This window comes from Prenolepis imparis, unplaced genomic scaffold, assembly GCF_030444845.1.
Source record: "Prenolepis imparis isolate NDT839.2.m4 unplaced genomic scaffold, iyPreImpa1.0 SCAF_6, whole genome shotgun sequence".
NCBI lineage: Eukaryota > Metazoa > Arthropoda > Insecta > Hymenoptera > Formicidae > Prenolepis > Prenolepis imparis.
The window spans coordinates 2,073,427-2,097,951 of record NW_028141164.1 but is presented as its reverse complement, the minus strand read 5'-3'; the positions used below and the strand labels follow the sequence as shown (position 1 = coordinate 2,097,951).

General features: G+C 34.1%; 2 protein-coding genes across 5 annotated transcripts in view; one reads left to right on the top strand and one right to left on the bottom strand.

Moving 5' to 3' along the window:
• LOC145937568 (uncharacterized) overlaps positions 1-8,759 on the bottom strand; it is a 94,759-nt gene extending 86,000 nt beyond the window's left edge. For 2 of the 4 annotated variants that reach the window (XM_083040690.1, XM_083040689.1), the window contains exon 1: positions 8,692-8,759. In XM_083040690.1, the coding sequence (XP_082896816.1) occupies positions 8,692-8,744 (53 nt within the window). In that variant the 5' untranslated portion in view covers positions 8,745-8,759. Of the gene's footprint in view, positions 1-3,339; positions 3,389-3,587; positions 3,880-8,691 lie in introns of those variants that run through there. The other 2 variants (XM_083040692.1, XM_083040691.1) reach the window with 2 other exon arrangements.
• The window catches only part of LOC145937553 (RNA binding protein fox-1 homolog 2), a 263,968-nt gene continuing 245,617 nt past the window's right edge, over positions 6,175-24,525 (top strand). Inside the window, exon 1 of the mRNA XM_083040661.1 lies at positions 6,175-6,649. The gene's annotated coding sequence lies outside the window, so the exon portion shown is untranslated. The remainder of the gene's footprint in view (positions 6,650-24,525) is intronic.

Here is a 24,525-nt window from a genome sequence, read left to right as displayed (position 1 = left end):
GGAGTGCAGAATCGCGGCCTGTGCAAAAATAACCCCGAGCCGCGGCGCTTCCCACTTTTACGAGGTAATTTATAAACTACACCAACACTGTACACCACGCACCTGGCATAATTGCCCTCGGTTCGCGTATATACATACATATATAATATATATACGTATCGCATTAGCATTGCATGAATGCCTTCCTTAAATAGACACATATTTAAAGTATATTTATTATGTCTAGATGTATTTTTATAATTGAAAATATTTCGCTGTTATACCTATATATATTTCTTTAGATAATTATTTTCAATAATTTTGTTAAAAGAAAACGCCAATATATTATTTCAAAACAGAATCTGATAGCACCATATTCACATAATATCAAAATAAGAGATAATCGTAATATATTGATTATTAATTCATATTGTTAATTATCATAATGTATACTCATATATGTATACGCACATATTGGTTTAATTAATATAAAGTATATATAATATAAATAAATGCATTTACTGCATAATTAAAGAGAGTTATATTATAAACCTATTAAAGAATTATAAATTATGTAAATTTGTTGGAGAAAAGAATTAATCGGGAAAGATATACAATTTTCAGAGATATTTAGATAATATAAATGTATTATTTCGCGCGTTAGACGCACATGTCAGATGTCAATTGCCAAGCTGTCAAACGTCTCTCTGTCAAACCTATATTGATATTTTCTTTGATTACGTAATATCTGGATATGATGCGTCTGTTCCGAAAACGCGCGTGTAGAGAAGCCGAAGGTATTCATGACGCCGGGTATATATATATGCGTATGTATATATGTGATGTACACACACAACGAGGCTCCTCGGTGGTGCGTATATCGATTTTGACGTAGGTATCCTGGTCAGGCCAATTTCATTTACGGACCATATGTACGTCCGCGCACGCGGCGGTTTTCCGCGACACCGCGAATATGATTATGCGCTCGCGGACATTACCGTAAACAATATATCGGTGTACATACATACATACATTTGCCGCGCAATCTGATTTTGGTAACAATAATCGTAAACGAATGCCTATACGGCGAACGCGGATGACGCGACGCGACCGGTTATAAAATGACTCGACAACTGCGAAGCATGGATACATGTACGAAATCGCGTGTATAAGCGATATAATAATAATCAAAAGGATGCTAAAACAGCATACGACGCATTCGCGAAAAAAAATCGGCTCGCCGAGAGAGAGTCGTGCTTATCGACACCGACGTCGTGTGATAAAAGCCTAGGATCGTGCGCTCGAACGCGCAAACTGCATAATGGGTAAGGCCGATCCGATAGGTTTTGTACAAGCGAGCTTTGATTGATGATAAAAGAGTTTATTGACTTGCGCCGGGCGCGCAAATGCAATATTTTTTTTGTCTGAATACAGAGTTTGATTGATAGCATGCGAGCACTTCGTCGCTGATATCAGCCGCGATGATAAGAGGTTTTGAACGCGAGCAGTGAAATTGTGTAAAGCTATATAAATTGTTTCTCTCCCTCTTTTTATTTCCTCATATTAGATATTAAAAAAGAATGCTTTGTGATACGTAGATTAAAATATACTACATGTTAGAGGTTTATAAATTAATTACATATGTAACTGTTATTAAAATTGCGAATCGGTAGTAATATTATATAATTGGTTACGAGTTTTCAGCGAATCTCTATTCAACAACATATCATCAAAGAAATATAAACATATATTTAAATTAAACATTTTATGCGCAAGATTATTACACATTCGATATTCTTCATATGTATACTCTTCGGATTTAATTTCGTCCGATCGCGCATTTAAAAGTACTGCAAAAACATTTACACTTTGCATCTCGTAAACAAATATTCAAATACAGTACACACACGCATCTATTAAGCGAATTTTCGCTCAACATATAATTAAAGAGCCAACATTTACACTTCTCTCTGTGAAAGAACCATTAAATTTAAAATTAGCATAGCCAGAAATTCGAGCAAGTTTTATATGATACTATTGAATAAATTAATTAACATTATATGATATTACAATAATATTTATTAGATATAAAAATATATTTAAAATAATATAGAAACTTTTTGATGATATATTTTAAAGATATAAAAATTTCGACTAAAATATATACTAACAATTAATTACAATTTTTTTGGTAAATTTCTATATTAACGTCATCACTTCCGATTTGCTTCAAAATTTACATGAAGTTTCTTTTTGGTCTACAATTAAAATATATGATGTTTTTAAGCCGGGCAAACAATATGTTGTCTTTGGGAAAAATCGTCAAGTGACGTTTTTTCCAAAAAAGACAACATATTGTTTGCCCATGATGCAAAACTTTGAAGATAAACTTGATAAAACCGATATTTAAGATGTTTACTAATACACGGAATACAGTAACGTAAGAATATTAAGAATATAACAATACTGAGGTCTCAAATGCTTTCCTATTTTGTTTGTTTTTTGTAATTTGCAACAACATAAAAACTGCCAAGTAATTTATTCATTTGTTTCACAGTATCAATATCTGCAGAATAAGAATTAGTGTTTTATTGTCGCTATGTAAGAATGTTTAAAATTTTATGTAAAAAAAGAGTACAATTTCCCATAAATATCAATGTAAATATCAATGTAATAACGGCGCTGTAAGTCCACTTATAGTAAATCCTTTCGCTTCAAATATAATACATAACAGAAATATTTTAGTTTTGTATGCAAGTTAAATTTTTAATTAAGAATATCATGCTTCAATTTTATTTTTTATTTATCTTGTTTCTAAAATCAACTTTTTGTTAACTAACTGCGTGCGATCAAGCTATCAATAACAGTTTCATATTGACATAGAAATTGATCGAAAAAACATTATAAATTATAAAACATTCGTAATATAAATTTATCGTAAAAGTATATGAATTAAAATAAATGAATTGTGTGTTCAATAGTTTAGTGACAAAAAATCAATATTACTCTTTCTTCGCTACTCCGAGATTGAGCAATTATTTTAATAAATTTGATATTATAAAAAAGAGCAACATTATGGACGATTTAGTGAAAGATTTGGCTTATCACAATCATAAAGAACTACTGATATATATTTGAGATAAAATCGGTAACAAAATAAAAAAAGTAAAAATAGCAGTTAAGTGTTACTCAAAACAAAGATGCATACATCATTTTATCATATAATTTTTTAAATCTTTTTTTATATAAAGCTAACATATGATTTCTTAACTCTTTTTTTGGAATTGCGCTCTAATTAATTTCTATGATTAATCTGCATATACAGATAATGTTATATATGTATACATGCAATACACTCACCGATACGATGCACATGCAGCAGCGGAGCTTTATAGTACAAAGCGTTGATCTATAACATATAAAAAACACAAATTATACATATATGAAATAGTTTTCAAAGTAATTAATATTTGAAAAAAGTCAATAATGCGCAATTAAACTTTTCAATAAATATATATATAAATATATAAATTATATACATATATATAAATATATACTTATTTATATAATATTGTTAATATAATTTGTTTTAATTATAATCGGCTTACCGCATATAGTTGCTCCGCCGTTGCCTGATGCCTCCCCGGGCTTCCTCTTTCTCCTCATCTTTTGTACGTACCTATAGCGTCTTTTCGGCACTTAATCAGCAAAATAAAATAATCGCACAACAATTTGAACGACACTCCCGACGTAAATACGTTAATCGTACGCGATTCTATACGGCACTTCCGATTTCAATACGCGCGATACTTTGTGCGAAACTCCCAACGACATTAATCGTACGTGATTTTTCATACTTCGGCACTCATCCCGCTTTTAATCGTACGCATATTTTATGCGCTTTTGTTAATTAATTATATTTAGACGCATACGTTTAAAGAAAACAGCACACGACAATTATAATCGTATACGAAGCTATGATCCGCGAGACGCGACACACGAAATTTAGATGGAATGTCGCCGCCAACTGTCTAATTAGAAATTATCAGTCTCGCGATTAATCGATCATTGAAAAGATCGATTTACACGGCGTGACAAATGCTTCGAACAATATTTTGATCGACCAATCAGAAAAAAGAAACATTTTCCTCTTGCTTCAGAGCGTTTTTTTTAAATCGGGACAGAAACATTTTTCTCTTGTCCCGATAAAAAGAAAATTGCTCGCAAGAGGAAATCGTCAAGTGGCGTTTTTTCCCCAAAGACAACATATTGTTTGCCCGGCTTGAAAATATCATATATCTTAATTGTAGACAAAAGGAAGCATGTTTTCTTGTAAATTTTGAAGCAAATCGGAGGTGATGAATGTTAATATTTTAAAAAGAAATTTATCCAATTTTTATGCACACTTTAATTAAAAAACAATTATCTGTGTATTATCAATTTAAAAATAGTTATATTTATTTTTCACTCGACAATATTAATTTTATTTAATCTTTATTATTTACCAATTATTATTTAACAATATTTGGAATTACGATCGCGTGGAATTCACTTGATGGAATTATCGCTTTTTTTACTAATGATGTGATATATATTTGCGCATAATACAACAATCACCCGATATTTTTCTCAATACTCCTGTTGTCACATAATTATTTGCAGGTGATATTTAATTTAATTTCTTGATAATTCTTATTAATATTTATTTTAATATATATAAGAGCCGCAGGTATACGTTTACGCTTACGCATATGACAATCGTTTGATGCTTTACTCCGCACAGTATATTACACATGCTCACTTGTGGACAATATTTTTTATGTTATATTTTATTTTAAAAACTTAAAATCTTCTCACGATGCTCGATGGCGATTGAATTTACACCACAACCGACCCGACACGACCGCGCACTATACATTATTAAACCTCTCAACTTGCAATTCCGTTAGAGCATTGCGGTCCGATTCCGGGATTCCGAGTTTGTATACACGGGGTTAGAAATAACTTAACGCGTGAATTTGCATGCGTCGAGGCATATTTGGCGTGTGTATTTCGTCTCTAAATATTCGTACATTCATGGCTGTTTAATTATTCAAAAAATTAAAACTCCATTTCAAAGTAGAATAAAAATCTTATTTAAAATATAATAATTTTGTTATTATTCTCAATTTTGTTATTATATTATTAATATTATTAATATTATATTAACTATTATTTAATAAATCATCATTATTAACAAAAATATTATTTGTTTCTCCAACAACCAACAATCATAATGTACGAATATTTAGAGACAAATAGTATTGGAAAACGTTATAATTTATACATAAAATCTGTATCAAATATTTTTATGTGTACGTATGCTAATTGTATGCTAATTTATATAATTGTCGCGTGAAAATAAAGTCCTTTATTTCTCAAGCAGGATATAATAAGTAAACAACTTTCGTACGAAAATTTCACTGAGAAACGAAGTAAATGCTGAAATATATCACTTTCTATATTATTTCTGTTTTTTAGATCGGGGATTTTCGTAATTCTCGCTGATATTTATTCGGTCGCGTTATTCAGTCTGTGCAGTTTATAACACTATCGCGAGTAATAAATCGATTATTTAGTGAATATTGCGACGCGTGCGTTAATAATTAGTGACAAAAATTATATTTATGCAAGGCATCGCGTCTTATACAACATCGATACACGCGACTGTTAATGTTGCGTTTAATAGAAACTAATGTTCGAAAGATCGCGCAATGTGAGAATCACATTTGACTCGGACATAAACTCTCGGAATTTCGGAATGGACCACCGTTCCCTAACTCGCGGAATCGCGAGAATTTAGTCATTTTCACGCTCGCCTACAGTTCACGGTCATTCGCGATGTCGGGACAAAATACAGCCGCGAGGGGCATCGAAGTGCATATCGAAGTCGCGGAATCGGTTGATCGTGTGAGTAATATCGTGGTCGGAGTAGAGAGATATTATATATACATTTCTCGATTAGAATAAACTTACGGGAATATATATATACGAAATATCATTTTAGGCTAGGCGTCTTATCCGAAGGTAACCGCGAGTTGGGTGGGAGAGGGGGGCTCGAGTATACCGGCGCGAAGTTGCGCGCGCCGCAGGGTCGACGCGCGCTGATCGCGATCGCGTCTCGCGTTATGGAACGACAGACTCGCGTGAGCCACTGTGTCAGTCGGACGGTTTCGCGTCGCGTCCATAATTTCGCGCATCATTGGAAATCGGCAGCTGTGTCGTGTCGTGTCGCGTCGTGTCGTGTCGTGTCGTGTCTGTCGCGTCGTGTCGCGTGTGTGTTGCGACGTCGATTTCGTCGCTTCGTTCGTTACGACGTATGTACTCCCGTACTACACATACACACGTATCTGTGCCGTTGTTGTGTTCGCTAAACTGTAATTCGCGAGTGCGTTATCCGCCTTCGTTTTCTGTTGCAGTTGTTTGGTGGTGGTGACAATCGCGTATTAGAACGAGACGAGAAGGAAGGACCGAAAAGTGGTTTAAGGTGTGATTTAGTGTGTTGTCGCGCGCAAGTGTTTGCCCGCGCGGAGACGAATTCGACGTGAAGGTGGCGGAGAAAGAGCTGCTGTCGCTCGAGCCTAGGACACACAATCGGACTTCCGCCGAACGACTCCTGTCGACGAAGTCGGTGAGTGCATGTTGTTACATGTTTATACATATGTATGCTAGGTTTGTTTGTTATCTCTGCGCAGTACTTACGAGCAACTCGAAATTATGACGTGTGACGTAGATAGACGCGCAACACGTATGAGTTGTTTTACGTCACAATTTGGAATAGAAATCGTCGTTTCGATCGATTACGTAGTTTTATGTACTTTCTTTTACACGTTCAATAGTAAATTTGTATAATGAATATACATTTGACGGATTTTTATCATGGCGGTTAATTGAAATTGCATCATCTATTAGGCCCTAATACGCACAACAGAGAAAATATTAAGAATAAATATTAAATAATAAGAATAAGAATTATTTTAAAATAATGAAATTAAAAAGACTCAAAAACAAATTAGAGTATAAAAAACTCATAATAAGAATATAAGAATAGTCCTTCATACCCGAATTTGTATTTGTATACATATCAGTCTTTTCGATTTTATTATTTTTAAATAATTCCTATTCTTAATATTTAATATTTATTCCTAATATTTTCTTTATTGTGCGCAGGACCTTAGACTTGTATAAATTGAGACTTGAATTGATGATTAATAATTCGATATTTATCTGAAATTGGAAATTGTTCTAAAAAACTATATGAAGATGCACAGTATTAAATAAATAATTTATAATCGAACTTTAACGTTAGCAATGTGATTATTGTTGGGCAATAAAATTAGATTCTCTTACTATTTGAACTGCGATTGTGATGCAAATCGAGATGCAATCGTGATATTAATTCAGATTTAGAATGATCTTTATCATTAATAGTGCATATGTATATATCAGATTTATTTTTATGATGTTAGTGTCAAATTACATTCGTATTATTTTATATATTTTCAAAAAAGTTATATATATTTTAAAAATATCTATATTTTTTATATTTTGATTCTTTGTGTTCTCTTAAATCAATTAAATTTTATACTCGATTATTTAAAATGAAATCTGGAAAGAATACTTGAATATGCACGAGTATTAAAAATGCAAAGAAGTATAGCTATTATAATTTATATAAATGTTTAATGATAATGATAGACTTCAAAGTCAACAGTTGATATTAAAAAAGCATAATAATAATAAATGCTTTATTATTTTATATTGTAATTTTCATTTTTCAATTAGTAATCAAAAAATTAATCAGTTTTTGGCAATAGTTTTTTTTATTGATAAATTTATATTAGAAGTTATTTTTTTAGGTTAATTGCAATTCAATTAATCGCTCCATAATTTACCTTTAAGATAAATACCTTTTCATATTGTCGAGTTTTTTAAATTGTACTCCAGTTTGCTAAATAATTTTCATGATAACAATAGTATAAATAATCATCGCGTGCAGAGATTTGTGCAGAGTATTTTGAATAATCCAGTTTTACAGAACATCTCAGATTGATCGAAAATCAAGTAAATCGTAATCCGATAGTGTAGTTTCAATATCCTGCAACTATTATTACGCTTATAATGTATGACTGCAATTTCCAAAATAAGTCATCGAGCGTAAATAAATCATTTCCCGTATTTCGAAAATCATTAATCTGTATATGAAAGATTTAATTTCAAACGATCCATATATCTTTTATTATAAAGATAAACGTACATATATATAAAACATTTTTATATATCTTTTCGACAATAAATATGATATATTTATTTAAAAAAACACGACAATATGAAATATATTTATCTCAAAAACAGATTATGGAGCGATCGATTCAATTGCAATTAACCTAAAAAAACAACTTTTCGTATAATTTAATAAAAACTGCGTTGTCAAAAACCGATTCATTTTTTGATTATTAATGTACACACATTGCAATTTCGTCCAATCTTCTCCAACTGCCAATTAACAATTCTGTCAAAATAATTGAAAACGGGACAGTTCTATTCTAGAACACCGTGTATTTCGATCTCTGTTTCTCACATTACAAACTGCGTCGACTTTATTTTAACGATGCATCGAGCAGTGATATTCATACACAGCGGATTTGTTAACAATACATACAATATACATACGACAGCAATTCACATCCGATGTATCCGATCTCTTTTGATCCCCGACACAGCATGAATCGAGACCATATTTCGCGCGCGAAAGTCGGCGCGAAATTTATTTATACTCGCGTCGGCCGCGTCGTTGCAGTTCCGCTCGGAATTGCACTTTGGAGCGGCGCGGCGCCGCGCATATTTCACGACATGGACGTTTAGGAGCGCGGAATAAATCGCGAGGGCGCGAGCAAAGGTCCATTTGCATACAAACGCAAATGCCCCGTACTGCCGCGATTATGTGCGGAGCGCGGTTACGTATGTAAATAAACGGTCACCGCGGACGGGTCGCGCGACCCTTTTCCGAGTCATCGCGACGTTTCCTGTGACGACGTGTGCGACGTCGGCTCTCTTTCCATTATCGAAACTCGAAACTCGAACGCCTCGAAATAACAAGCAGAAAGAAAGAATAAAAGCCGAAAGACCAAATAGAAACGATAACGCGAATCTATCTTTCTTTCTCTCTCTTCGCGTTCCCTAGTTTGTCCCCTGTTCCGAAACTTCATCGACTGTATTATTTCGACTACGCACGAGCGAGCACATTGGGATCAAGTGAAATATATGAGAAAAACATCGCAGTGAAATATGGAAGAGAGAAAAGTGTCAGACATAAATATTAGAGAATTCGATTCATAAATTTTGATCTACATCCTGTATATATAAGAGAAACATTTTTTTTATTTTTTATATACTTTGTTCTTTATTCAACTAATGGCAATTCGCGGAATACTTTTTAACATATTTCTATGCTACTTTTCTCTATGCTTTTTAATATACATGAGAGTACTCGTTTCTTTTATTCTGCTTTTCGATTGGTTGCTTCTTATCTCGAGAATATCAGTAATATTACACGCTGTCTCTTATCTGTCGCATTTTATTCTCATATTTCTCTTACGACTTTAATCTTATTCACTGTTTATAATGCATTGTACTTATGATTGTTAATTCAGCGAAAATGTGTTTACGGAGAAACATACGCAAGCTATTAACGCCTAGTATAATATTATCGGAACACCCCGCTGTGATTTGCTAATCAGTTAATGACTTTAAACTGGATCGAACACGCCTGTTGAAATAATAGATAAAAACGTGTTGAACGATTTCGCGTTATTTATTACAAAAAATAATTATTAAATTCATCAATCACAAAATCGCATAACTGCATGACATGTTATGATAAATATATCCGTATATATGTACGTGCCATTGTCATTCGTTTTTATATTTTTCGTAATATCGCGAAGAACGTTGTTTATCTGTTCCATTGGATTTCTCCATTCTCCATATTCTCTATTTAAATATTTGAAAAATGTTTTTATTTGTCGGTCGATAAAATTTCATCGCCAGCAGCGTGCTGAAATCGTACTGGGAGATCGCAATGACAGAATCGATTCCGATCGCGACTCGAAGCAAGAAGTTGATTGACTGGCGCGGTCGCTCCTTTTGTTGTCGCGCCAGATCACGTTTGACCGGATTTCTGAAGGACTGTTCGTTAATGTCGCTTTCGACCGTCAGACCGATATGGCTCTACCGTCTTATCTAGTTCGCCCCGCGTTATTTGCATTCTCCAATTTCGGTTCTATCTATCCCTGACGTCAGACCGATCACTCGAAACCGCTTACGCGAAAGCGGCTGCATTTTGTCGTGATATCTCACCTGATTAATCGGGACCAAACTTGGAAAAGTATCGGCAATTTATTTTGAAAGTAAACTCTTTCGGTGCTTCTAGGTAAGATTATTATCGATTATGAGTAATCGCGTTTTGCGCGAATAAATTTGCGTTTACACGAGAGATTGCGAGTCAGAAACGACGTATAACATTGGCAAATCACTTTTATTTTTCGCTTGCTGTTACATCAAAAGCAAAAATATCCCTCTTCTCGCATTTCCGCATCTGTTTCTCTCCCTCTATTTCTCTCGCTCTGTTGCAATAAACGGACGGAAAATTATTCAGCATCAGCAGAGAGAGAGCTACGATAAATTAAACTTTGGAAAATCGCGGACCGCGCTTTAGCGGTCGTATCGCTTGTAATATCATTTGGTATCCAGTTAAAAGAACGCACAAACACATGTATCGCGCACGCATCGCTGGAGATTCATTTATGCCATTGATCCATAATGTTTTCAATATCCATCGAGCAGAGCGACATCCCGCTTTCGTTCCGCCATATGACGTATAATAATCGCAGTTACGCTCTACTAATCACGTGGATACGTAATCGTAATCAGTATTCAAGCCATATTTTTCGGAAAATGCGCAATAAACTAGAGAAAGAGGAGGGGGGGAATGCATTGTCCGATGCATCGAATTCGCATTGCGTTAATCGTTATTAATGAATTGCCAATAATACGATTTTTGTGCTCGCGTATCCAGATTACGGAAAAATAGAAATCTGGTAGCGATCTCGTATATATCACGATGCGTTCGTGCATTTTTCGAGGGCTTTGACGCGGATGAATTTTTTGACCTCGTGCGAGGATGGGGCAAATAGTTGAGGAAGAAATCCATCGTAAATCCATCTCTTTCGCGGAAAACTTAGTTCCAGTGCGTCGAGCTGGAAGTCGACTTAAGCGGCACGAAGGAAGAAAGCTCGCCCGTTCGCTTCTCATTCTCGTACACAAAGTGTTCCGAAAAATTCACGGTAGAAATGATGAATATTCTTTGGAACGTGATTTTAAAGTCAAATCTTGCTCCATAATTCCATTGCCATTTTAATTAATCGGTTAATCACGCATTGAAAAGTATATATAAATACTTATTATGGAATTACATAAACAGTTCAATAATTAACTCTTTAATTTATTCGAAATGGAGTTTAATTCGAATTGAAATGTAATTTATTGTTATTAATGAGATATATTGAAAGATTTTAATATTATAAATATAAAAATAATGGAACAAAATTCTTTAAATTTACTTTGGAAAGAGAACATTCGCCACGTTTTCATTAAAATATTCTGTATCCAACTGTCCAATTTTTGCTAAACATAGGTAAAGCCTTGTAATCGCCAATAAATCTTTGCTTCAGTAAAGGAGCTTAATTCATTAATTTGGAACAGGGCAATTGTCGATTTTACGGCTCCCAATAACTCATATATCTCGTTTGTATCCTCTGTTAATCATCTCATTCTCTTTATCCTATATCCGTGTACAGTGTGTATTTACGCATATTACAATTACGAAAATCTAATTACGATCATCTGTCTGCAATCTAGAATAAAGGGATGTATTCGGACGCGAAACGTAGAGTGATAATTAATTTTTCGCTTTATACATGAGTTATTATTTCGAGTAACTTGGCGTTTTCGTGATACGAGATACAACATGGCGGGTTGATCTAATCGAGTAAATATATACGTGTGCGTCATCGCGACTTGGTACGATCGGTCCATTCGTGAGTCTATGTGCATCCAATTGTCGAAGAGCAGGGTATGCGAGAAACGATGTACTCCGATGTGCCAATGTATATACACATCGATGCTCTTTGAGGCTCAAGCTAGAGATATCTGGAATTTCTTCCCTTATTCCCTTATTCCCTTATTAGGTTCGAGATTTCACCGATGGAGGAGATCCCGCGCGCGCAAATATTTTCATCTCAAATATCGCTTTCTCTTCGTAATTACGTCTATTTTTCCGCGCCGATTATTCAGATACGATGAGCTCGAGTAATCTCAAAGATTTACGAAGATAAGGATTACTTTTAAGGGGGTAAATAAACATCGCGTAACTAAAATGTATGTAGAGGGTATAAAGGAAATGGATGGTCTTGTGTAACGATGCCTCGTACACCGTATTTATAATCGATTATATTAATATTCATGAGAGAGGAGTATATATTGAGGAAAGTGATTTGTGCTCAAACAAAACTTGCAATGTACAGTACATACTTGATCCTCGAAGATATATTAAAGCTGCATGTACATATATCTAATTTTGCAAATTTAAATATTATTAATTATTTAGAATAAAAAATGAACGATTTGTTAAACTTAATATGCAAACGTAATACGTTTAAGTATTTAGTCGCAATACGAACGGGAATAATATAACATTTATGCCAGGGAAGTCTGGGTGTTTCAAACTTCTTGTTACCGCTAGCGTCTCCTATAAATCCTGGAGGTATAGATTCTGTTTAACTCTGAGATTATCGTAAGTACATTGCAACACTCGCGTAGATTTATTGTTTTCGAGTAATGCAGTGGCCATTTATTAGTTTTAATTTCGATTTTACAATGTAATCATTCAACTCTAAAGGAGATGTGATTAATTGTTTTTTTTTTCAATACATTCAAATAGATTTGAATATATTATAGAAACAAAAAAAAAATGACTAAAAAAAGATACTATTAGTAAAAAAAAATACAAATTATTTGATAAATTATTTGACATGTTTCTGTTTAAATTTCTCTAAAATGGAACGGTACGATGCAGTTTTTGAAAACTTTACGCGAAACGCTGTTTTTCCATCAAACGAGCTGTGCGAACACACGCTACGAATCATGCGGTCTGTACATGCGGTTTGAAGTAGGAGACTCTGAATATTCATGGCAAATACTCGTGACTTCTTCCGAAACGAATGTATTCCGCGTTTTAACAGTTCCCGAGAGCGCTCTTTTCGGTCCCCATTTATTTATTCGCCGTCTCTGTCCGCACTTAACAATCGATAGTATTTGGTACCATTGTCCGCGTCGCGTTCGGCGCGGATCATCGATGTGTTGTATGTACGCGCGCGTCGATGTGTCTGGCGCTTTGTAACCTGTCGCCTAGTAATTTCCCACCTCGCAATTTACTCGATTTCTGCCTTATTTACTCTTGCTTGACCTACTTTCCCGCATTTACTCTTTACGTCATTTATTTCATCGTGCATCGCCCCTATCTCCCTCTCTCTTTCTCCCTTCCTCTCTCTTTCTGTACCACCTCGTAAAAGCGATCGGGTAATTCGAGAATGCGAGCGACGCCAATAACTATACCGATCCGACCATCTCGCTGCAACGTGTACGGCGGAATGTCACCAGAATGGAGTTTCGAAATTGCCTCCGAACTTGTCGGAACCAGAAGTGCCAGTCCCAGGTGATTGGTAACCAGAGAGGATACGTGACTTCACGACAAACGCTCCGTCACATTAATGTTTCGGGATTGCGAAAGAATATGGCGTGTTTTTTGGTCGGGAAAAACTCTGCTCTCTGATGTTACTGAATATAAAATCTCTGATAAAGATAATTTACAATTCGTGACAGAATTCCATTTATAATTCTATATATCCCGTAATACGCGGGAAAGACATTTCAGAAAAAAATCGGAATATATACACGCGACGCGTAAAATGATGAATAAAATTTTATCCCGAGTTTCGTTGCAAATTATAAACCGTCTAAAGTTAATTAATATCGATAGCATATGTAAAGGTATATGTATTAAAAAAAAAAAATTTTTAGAAAAATATGGAAATTTCCAACATTTGTATAAGCAGACTGTGCGCTATTTAAAAAATTTTCAGTCAGGTATTTTTTATGAGAAAATAACTCTTGTATATTGAAATCTCTATAAAAAAAATTATTATAAAAAAAATTGTATTAAAAACACTCGTTTAAAACACTTTTCGAGCTTGTGATCTCGTCGTATACTATGTAGATCGTTGCAGTCGCGACATCGAATTTCATTTGAACTTTGAAATATCCACGCCGAGGCGAAAGGTAGTCGGCGTCGTGTCAGGAAAACGCTGTCAGACTTTTCTCATTTCGAGCAGCGTAACGATCGATGATCAAAGCAAGAAATGTGCAAACCGTTCGAGACGTCGTCTCAAACTGTCGAAGAAACTCCTTCGTGCCGCGTGGCATCGGGAAGGCTTCGGGAAGAAACGGCCGGGGAAAACTTTAGCGTAAGGGTTTCGTAGAAATAATTAATCGAACGTCGCGAGAGTTGTGAAAGCGATAGGTCGAGGTTGTCGTCCTCACCGCCGTCATTGTTGTCCCTCGTCGTGCGATTTCCTTCTTTCTCGTTCGGTCTTGTCGGAATTCTCGCCGCGTGTTCGATTTCGCATAAAAGCCGACGCTATTTTGCAGTTTTCATTCTTAGAAACTGGATACTCGGTTAGGAAGTAGTCGCCGAATTGTTAGAAAATATAAAAGCGTGTGTTGCCTCGTTCACAGAAAAGATATGCCAAAAATGTATTAAAATAGTAGTGGAATTTTATATAAAAGTGGCGCGAGAAACAAAAGTCTATCGAGATATTTTCTAATTGGCACGTAGTATTCTATTAATCCTTAATTAATTATTTAATAAGGTATTTAGGCATGCATAATATATACTTTTTGCGTGATTTCTTATATACTTTCGTCTCCTCAGTTTTTAAAAATTTTATATTTTTATTTTATTTTTATCTTTTTTCTCTTTTATAATATATATACTTATATACTTATAATATATATAATATGATATATTTAATATTTAATAAGATAATGAAGATAAATGTTATACTTAATTATACTTAACAAGATTTTAGATTATGAATTTATTTGTACGAATAATGTTTTAGTAAATCCTTTTATTGCCATAGTGCATAATTACATATATTTTCTTTAATGAGGTTATATACGTATATGGAATAATATAAATTCGCATGGATTACATAAAGTCCGTCTATATATTTCTCAGTCACATGTTATAAATTTTCATAATATTTTTGTTATAAATTTTTTATAATATAATTTTTATTTATTTTTTTCTCGTGATAATCAACTATTCTTTAACGAAAGATAAATACATTCAAGCTTCCGGGAGCATTTTCGCTCAATGTTTACAATTTGTGATTATATAATATCGCGAGTATATTTTTTGTCCATCTTTACACCCCCATTAACGTGAATTTCGCGGCCGCTTTGGAGAGATTACAAATATTTAAAGGCATTTGCATACTAATCGACGGCGCCCGGCCAGTGTCGGCACGCTCGGATATTTTCCTTTTGGAAAATATGTTTTTCATTATGAATCAGTTCGCACTTACATTCGCGCAATTTTCAAATCATGTATCGCAATAATAAAAAAAATCATCTTTGATTTATCACGCGGACTTTATCGACTCTTTCGTATAAAATGTACGCTTCATTTCACGTCGATTCGCGCGTGTCAACACGTGTGTACTTGTCGAGAGATTGGGTTTCGAACTATTGGGAGCCTTAGTTTGTTAGTCTTCGGTCTTTCGTCTATGTCGCAAGTTTCCTATCTCGTTGACGCAGACAAGCTAAATTTTCCCGTAAATATATCGATCATCTCGCGACGAGGAGCAGAGTTGTGTTTGGAATTTCATTCGAAGACCATGGATTTCGAGATTACATATTCAATTCGGTTACATCGGATGACACGTTTAAAATTTTTCACGAAGCCCATTTTGTTTCTCACTTTTATTTCTCTTCGCAAAAATATTTGCTATTCTGGAAGGACCTGTTAAAAATTGATTTGATTGCTGGCATCTGTTTACTGAATCGCTGAATTGTTCCAATCTGAATTATTTGCATTGTGAATTGCAAAATAGTTTGTTAGTCGCTCATTGACTTAAAAAACTATATATATACATATGAAGAGAAAGAAAGAGAGAGAAAGAGTGAAATATTCCGCAATATGAAGGTAAAAACTCTCGTATGCGACGTCAAGTAGAAAGAATGGAAATAAATGACACGGTAGATTGTCAATCCATCGACGAGAAGTCGCTTTTTATGGCCTGCTACATAAAGTGATATCGTTGATACTCTCGATTCTTCCGTGCGCTTCATGTCGTTTGCATGACGATATTGTATAAAAATCTGATGAAAAATGCATGAAATATGCAACATTGTAGACGCCGACGTCGACATTTGAAAGTCGTAAATGCTAAGATGGGCTGTTATGCAAACTTGTCGTTCTTTTCGATGCTGACAAATCTGAGCGGAAAGATCGTAATAAAAATGAAACTCAGAATCAGATATAGCGCATTCAATTGTCGCAATTTGTATAAGTAGGCATTCTCTATAACTCAATTATTTTTGTTTCAAAAATTTTTAAAAATTGTTTATATCGTTTAATTGTGAATTTTATATAAATACATATAAGTTATATATCATTTCTTTTGTTAGTAAAATATACTTTATTGTTATATTCTTTATTTTAGTTTAAAAAGTATGTGAAAATCACACTTTAAAATAAATATAGAATAAGAGAAAATTAAAAGAGAAAAAAATGCATTTATTTTGAGGAAATTATAAAAATATAATTTTCTTCGAAAATGTAGATAAATATTGCAAAGATACGTAATATACATATGAGGTTTCTGAAGGATACATTTTTTCATTTTCTTTTTATTTTACGCCTTGGAACGCGCGCGATATTCAATGTGAGAACTTAAGAAACTAGGTTTGCTTTAAGAAGTTTTATCGAAAGTTACCGAAGCAGGATTATCGCGCTTTAAAGTGTTGCAGATAAATGACCGAAAAGGAGAGATAGGATTTTACAGTGAATTACCATAACTTCGATCACAATAGAAAACTATCGGAAAACAGCCGGCTGTTCCTCTCGCGCGTGTTTTCAGATGCAACGACCGCCTGCATCGATCATTCTCGGCGTTTACGCAATAAAAGATACGCTAAAATAGACTACGTTGCCAGGATAGTCATACAGACGAACATTGAAATTGCATGCCAATCATGCACGCATCGTCTATTGGCGCGTCGAATTGTAACATATTTTTTGTGTTGTCAGAAACTACGTGGAGAGCGAAATCCTTTCTGCGTTGTTACCGCGGAATGTTCAATTACCGTGAAGTTACGAGAGACGCGTGAGCGCGTTGTGCGTGCGATTTATGCGCGAGTCAAACTTATCGGTCATTGAATATAAATTCACGTTGAAATGAACTGCCGGTAAATTTGTCGTGATTGTTCGGCGCTTGCGATATATACGATCGTCAATAAAATCTGGTACGGTACTTGGAAATCCGTTTAAAAGCTTTCGCTCTACACGGCCCACAATTATTCTATCTGTAATATAAAGTGTCACAGGAAATAGAGTAGAGCCGTATCTTGATTGTTGTGGACACAATAATATTATAGAATAAATATAATATTATATAGGTAACAAATATTCTGTTTAATATATAATAATGTCGAAAACTTGAATTGGGGAAATCATTAATAATATTTGAATATTGCAAGATTTATATTAATCTACTGCCTCATAAACAATAGAAGATATTATAGATATTCCTGTTCTGAAAATATATGCATCATATGATATACAAAACTAGGAATGTATTTTTGTCGTAAATTATAGATCGCGTAAAGCGAATTTAAACGAGAAAGGAATAACGTTCGTTAATGGAGCATCAATATCGCAGAGCGACTTAATTTCATACATTTGCGGACGGATGGAAATGAACAAACGTTTATATTATAGTCCAAATAGGCGCCGGGTATATATGAAATTCAACGTTGCTGCGCAATTTTCAGTCGCGAATACTGGACACCACTCTTGGTTGCCAGATGAAAATAGATTTTGTTTAAGCGTTATATCCGCAAATGTGCGGCATTCTCCGTGAAATCGTGCGCGCGCCGACAGGCGATTATATTCGCGCGAATGATAATCGCGATCGTGTTACGTCTCGAGTGCCGCAACCCTTATCGGCGTCATGCACACACGTGCGTATACATACATACGCGTTGCGTTGATGATAAGCGCAACAAAACATCACTGCCTCCCCCTTCTCTCTCTCTCTCCCCCTCTTCCTCTCTCTGTATCTGTCACTTATGAAGCGAATGCGCCACGATCCGAGAGCTTCGTTCGCCTAATCACCGCTCGTACCGAAAGCTACGTCATTGCCGTTGACAGCGGCATGCACTTGACACGCGCGGCAGGTTAAGTGTGTAATGTGTATAAATGGCGGCGTTACATCTTGGCACGGTATTGCAAATTAAAAACTGAAGACAGACAATGTGCAATTATTTTCATAGATTATTTATGAGCGCTTAATTACACGGTTGGAGAGAAAGATTACTTTTTTTACAACTTAGTTAGAAATTTGAATTTTTTAGCTTCTCGCGAAGATTAAAGAAATAATAATATAGATAATTATATCAAGAATGTTCAGGAAGGAAAAAATTAATATAATATCGCGAATTTTAGTCTCACAAGGTTCGCTTCAGATCTCTATTCTCGTTGGTATTTACATAGATCGTTTGCGCATGTTTGCGCAATGTTTACGAACGTGGCAGTTGCTCGGAAGCAAAGACACGATAGTTCTAAAACGACGGAAATTTAATTAAATCTAACGCGAAATGCGTATGTGAAGAGAGGACGTCATTATTCACATTGCGAACCATTTCGCTCGCTTAATTCTACAGGTACTTTGTCACTGCCACGTGCAAAATACCAGAAACGACGCTGCACACGTAGAATGGCTGGCTATTAAAATTATTTTTTAATCTTGCTCTGTCTGTATATATTTATCCAAGTAGGATATAGCGCGATGCGCCGTAACAAGAGAGCTCTCGAGAATTTTTTCAATAAATATTTAATATAAGGAGCGTTTTCTCCTTTTTCCATTTTAAGAATAATTTTTTCTCTCTTTTTTCTTTTTTTTTTTGTATTACATTATGTTATAGAAATATTAAAAAACTAATATGGTAGAAATATTAAAAAACTTAGTAAATTCTGTTTACTTGCTGTAAATATCAAAGTGTGTCATACTTATAACATGTCACATATTACAGTCGAATTAAATATTAAGTTCTGAATTATATACATTTTTGCAAAAATATATACGAAGAATTACACGAAAACAATATAACTGATGGAATTTTTAAATATCAGTTTGCGAGAAATATATGATTTCGCAAGATTAACTCGCGAAATACGCGTTTGTAACTATGACGAATGGGAATGGTCTACATGATCTTAACGAATCGTATTCGTTAATAGAGTAGGAAATATTGACAATTGACCTCATCGACTTCGATGTACGTCATTTAAAGCATAAAGAGAAAGAGAGAGATGTAAAAAGAGATTTCGTTCGATGCAACGTTACGCAGTTGTGTATTGCGTCTTTAACGTTTATACATAAATCATCGCCACAGAATGTTTTGAAAAATTTTTATGATTACATTTTATACATGCTAGTTTTATATTGTATACTATCATGTTTCGGATTATATGTTATTATTTCTTTTTAATGCTGATTTTGTTGGATTATTGAGAGTATCTTTTCGCGAAAAATTAAAATATACATAATTAATCCTTCGCCTATAGCTGTTGTATCTTTCATGATCCAGAATAATGTTTTGTAAAATTCATTTAATAATTGCAATAAATATTTTATGTGTGAAATATCAATATAATTTTCTCTATAATATACGAATAAAAAATTTGCTATGGATTATAACTCAGCATCCGTGTGTGGATTAAAATATGATTACATTTTATTTTTCGCAACATTCTCCTTGTAAACATATCAAAATTCACCGTATAAAGTTTTCGTGTTTTAAATATTTTTAATGTTTTTAAATTAAAGGACTTGATTGCTTTTGATTGAAAATTAAAATCTTATCTATATACATATATAACTATTGTTCGCAATATATTTGAACATCTCTCTCGATCAATTTACAAACGCGGCATCACGCAATGCAGGATTACGGACGAAACAAACGTCGGGCAGTTTGACTCGTTACACCTGCGCCTAATCTAGGTGCTCGCGCGGCGCGAAACACTCTGCGGCGACTAATTCGCGGGGTGGCTTCCGCTATTGTTACTCATTGCGAGCCAGCGTTAACAATGCACCTGTCCCTTCCGACGAGTCTGTGTCGGTACGCCGCGGTTTAATGCTGATGCACGAGCTGTACGTTAACGACCAAGTCGAAACTACACGCCGCGACCGCTCGTAAATTCACCCGATATCGTCATACTACCGTGCTAGTTTCGAAACGACAACGCAAGAGCTTAAGCGATTCTTTTCCTTTCTTTTTTTCTCTCGTATATACATAAACGAAATACAAGCCGAACGAATCGAACGTAATCGATCGATTTTTTTCGACCTCATAATGATCGTGTATATTTCCATATACGGTCGTTTTCTTTTTCCAAAATCTATTTTAAACGCCTTGTAATTTTCGGGATAGAATTCTATACCACGTATAATTTTAACGTAATTTTAATTACACGTTGAATTGTAAATACACATATGGATTCTGTGTGTGGGTTGAAAATTGCCAATTAGAAAGTTTTTATTTCTCTTCAGTTTGTTATTTTACGCGGCATAATTTACGTTATACGATCAACCGAGCGGCAAGTAAAACGTGTTACAGGCAAGAATAACGATATAAATGCACAAAATGAGGACTCGTGCGCGTAAAGAAGCTCTTATATTTCATTGAACCGCGATAAAGCTTTCCCGTTATTAGAAATAAATTTGTTACATCCTGCGTTTATGAGAAATTGATTGCGAATTGATATCGCCTTGTAATTTCTTTCTCTGCTTCTATCTATAAACGCAGATACATATCGACAATTTTAACGATTGATAGAAAAGTCTTATACAAAAAAAAATAATATTGAATAATATGAAGAATAAAATTCGCATCTTTTACCAATATTTTAGAGATGTTTAGGAAGGACTTATCTTTTATCGGGTGAAAAGTAAAAGAAACACATTCGAGAATAATTTATGTACTGTGCGAACTTACGACCTCGACTTGTCCCGGAATGGCAATCACTTTCGCTTTTTGATAGAAGTAACTTCCTCGGTGTGTGTTTACAACGTATGTATTACTATGTATATGTATACACCGCCGTTGGTCGGATGATGCACTTTGGTGATTGTAATTTCTTTTCTTGAACCGCAAGTATTTCATTTTAAAGTTTTCGTCGACTCCATTCTTCCCTTCGGACTTAGTTGCGGTTTCCTCGCGAAAATCGAGAGATTGCGGAGAGCGAATTACTGCGCATCTGTGTAACTTTCATTTGACAGCTACTGAGTAAATTTCGCTCGGATATATACACGATGTGTGACGAAATTGCATATTCATAAGGATAGTAAATGCTAACAGTTAGTATTGAATTTGGTATAAATGTACCGCTTTGTATGAAGGATATATTATAGAGATATTTCATATCGTATAATGTTGTATAACATTATGTATTTTATTTATTGCATAATTCTTGGAAATTGTGTGACATATCAGAGAAAAGAGTAGCGAGAAAGGAAAAGTTGAATTATCGTTTATAAATGATTATTATATTTAATAACAATTTTTTTAATGTACCGCTTTGTATGAAGGATATATTATAGAGATATTTGATAACGTATAATATTGTATAACATTATGTATTTTATTTATTGCATAATTCTTGGAAATTGTGTGATATAGAGAAAAGAGTAGCGAAAAAGGATAAGTTGAATTATCGTTCATAAATAATTATTATATTTAATAACAATTTTTTACAAATACATATTGTTATTTAATTGATGAATTTAGATTACATTTAGCAATATATAATGCTAAAAATTGGAATTTTTTTATTAAAACATGTTCACACAAAATATATCTATTATATATGGATAGTTTTAGAAGAAAGCTAAAAAAAAGGCTCGCTAAAATAAGAAGTTGAACATCCAGAAATGACGCGTGAAATTATATTTTCTTAATCATTTTTCCTATAAAAAGCGATAAATCACGGAGATTCGAAAATATTTATCGCCAAGTGTCGTGTAAAAGTACATTAATACCCGTTTCCGTCGAAGGTTATTCTGAAACATCACTACAGTATTCGTTTATGTGGACCAATCGCATTTAAAATCAGATATTTCCATTCACAGATACGCTACATACGATCCATTCGTTTCGTTTGCGGAACACTCGCATCTTATAGTTCATTTACATGCATTAAATAAACAGGCACGAATGTGGCACGTGTGTTGTCAGCCGTAAATAGATGCATTAACGTAACATATGAAGATATATATATACATATATATAAATATCTCTACATATATATAAATATGTAAGATTTAGACCATTATGCTTTCAGCTATCGCGATTAATTCAATCTAAAGTTAATTGTAATATAATAGAATTTTAGATAAACACAATAATTGTTTTTATTTTCTCAAGATATCAGATTAATTACTGTAGTTATCATAATTTACATGCATTGTTTTGCATACTAAATTAATGTATCTATATAATATCGGAAATATTACAAAAAATGCATAGATTCCTTTTTATATATATGTATAATTATTATTTTTTTAAAAATAAACTAACATGAATTAGCTATTAATGGATTAAATTATGTGTCGATTCACGGCATTATTTAATCGTGGAATTTTACATTGATTGACATTTTAATAAGTCTAACTTTCTCAATTCATTTCAAGACTCGCGATATTTAATCTATTTCATTTTATTTTATTGAAGTTTCGCGTTTTGTTACAATATTTATTTTTGTTATGATATTTCTTCTTGTTTTTGTTTGGGCAACTTTTCACTCTGTAGCCACACATTGTTTGCGTTTTATTAGTTACAGAAATTATCGAGTGCGAATGTTCAGTTAAATATATCGATGAGGGACAGTGTTGCGTTCTGTGGTGTAAAGGTAACAATGGCTAAAGTAAATAAAGCTCAGCTGAATTTCTGGCTGGAGCTACCACATTGTATGTACACAACGAACTTTTTGTTAACAGTTTTCGCGAAGAGTTGCATTTCGCGTACGCGTACGAAATGTGTATTCTGCGTCGATTGTGGTTTGTGTACGAAAAATACATTCATTGGAAATTCAAAGCGATACGGTTTACAATCTGGGTGGTCGTAAAATATCCTGCAATTGACTATATCCTATATACACTACATTGTTATTTATTACGATGAAAAGACGTAATTTTTCAAATTAATCATATATATTTTGATTTCTTTCTTTGTTACGATCAGAATACGTAATTACTCTCTACAACAAAATTAAATAATTTTTATATGCTATTAGATAGACAATATGGCGATTGTTGGTGAGTAGAAAATTTCTCGTCGCGATCGACACTTTGCGGTGTACTGTAGAATTGTTCCGTGGTTTAGATCGCAGTTGGGTTGATTAATAAATTTTGCCGGCTATTAGAGCTCCATTCAATTAATTTCGAGCACATTAACGAAGAGGAGAGACCGAGGACGACGATATGCGAGATCTCGGCGGGATCGATGGCCGCCGCCCACACGTGTCGTCGCCGCGCAACTATACGAATGCGCGACGTGGAATTGCATGCGGATGATTTCATTTCGGTTTACGTGAGTATGCATACGTCCAAGGCCGTCGAGCGTATCCACCGGCACGTATCGGTCCGCCGATGTTGTCCGCGGCTCTGACCAAGGCGCGTAAAATGCAAACGGCCGGGCCTTGCGTCCGCAAAGCGAAAGTTCGATGCGGGTTTTTGTGTGACGTGGAACGCATATTCGATACAAAAAAAAAGCTACGGTATATTCGGTAATTGCGATTAACTTACCGATCACGTTCAAATATAAAAGTCTGTATACGCCCGAGAAGATTGAAAGATATTTTTACTTGAAAAACAGATTGTCCCGTGTATAATTGATCTTCTATCACTGAAAGAATTTTCTCTTACAGAATTTATGCTGAAAATCATGGTAATCGTGGGACAATATGGAAATAATTTTATGAGAATTTCTCTGATTAATATTTATCACAATAAAAATAATAATATTTATCATAATAAAATATAAAACATGTTTGATTAAACATTAAGAATGTTTGATTAATATTTTACTAAACTGCATAGT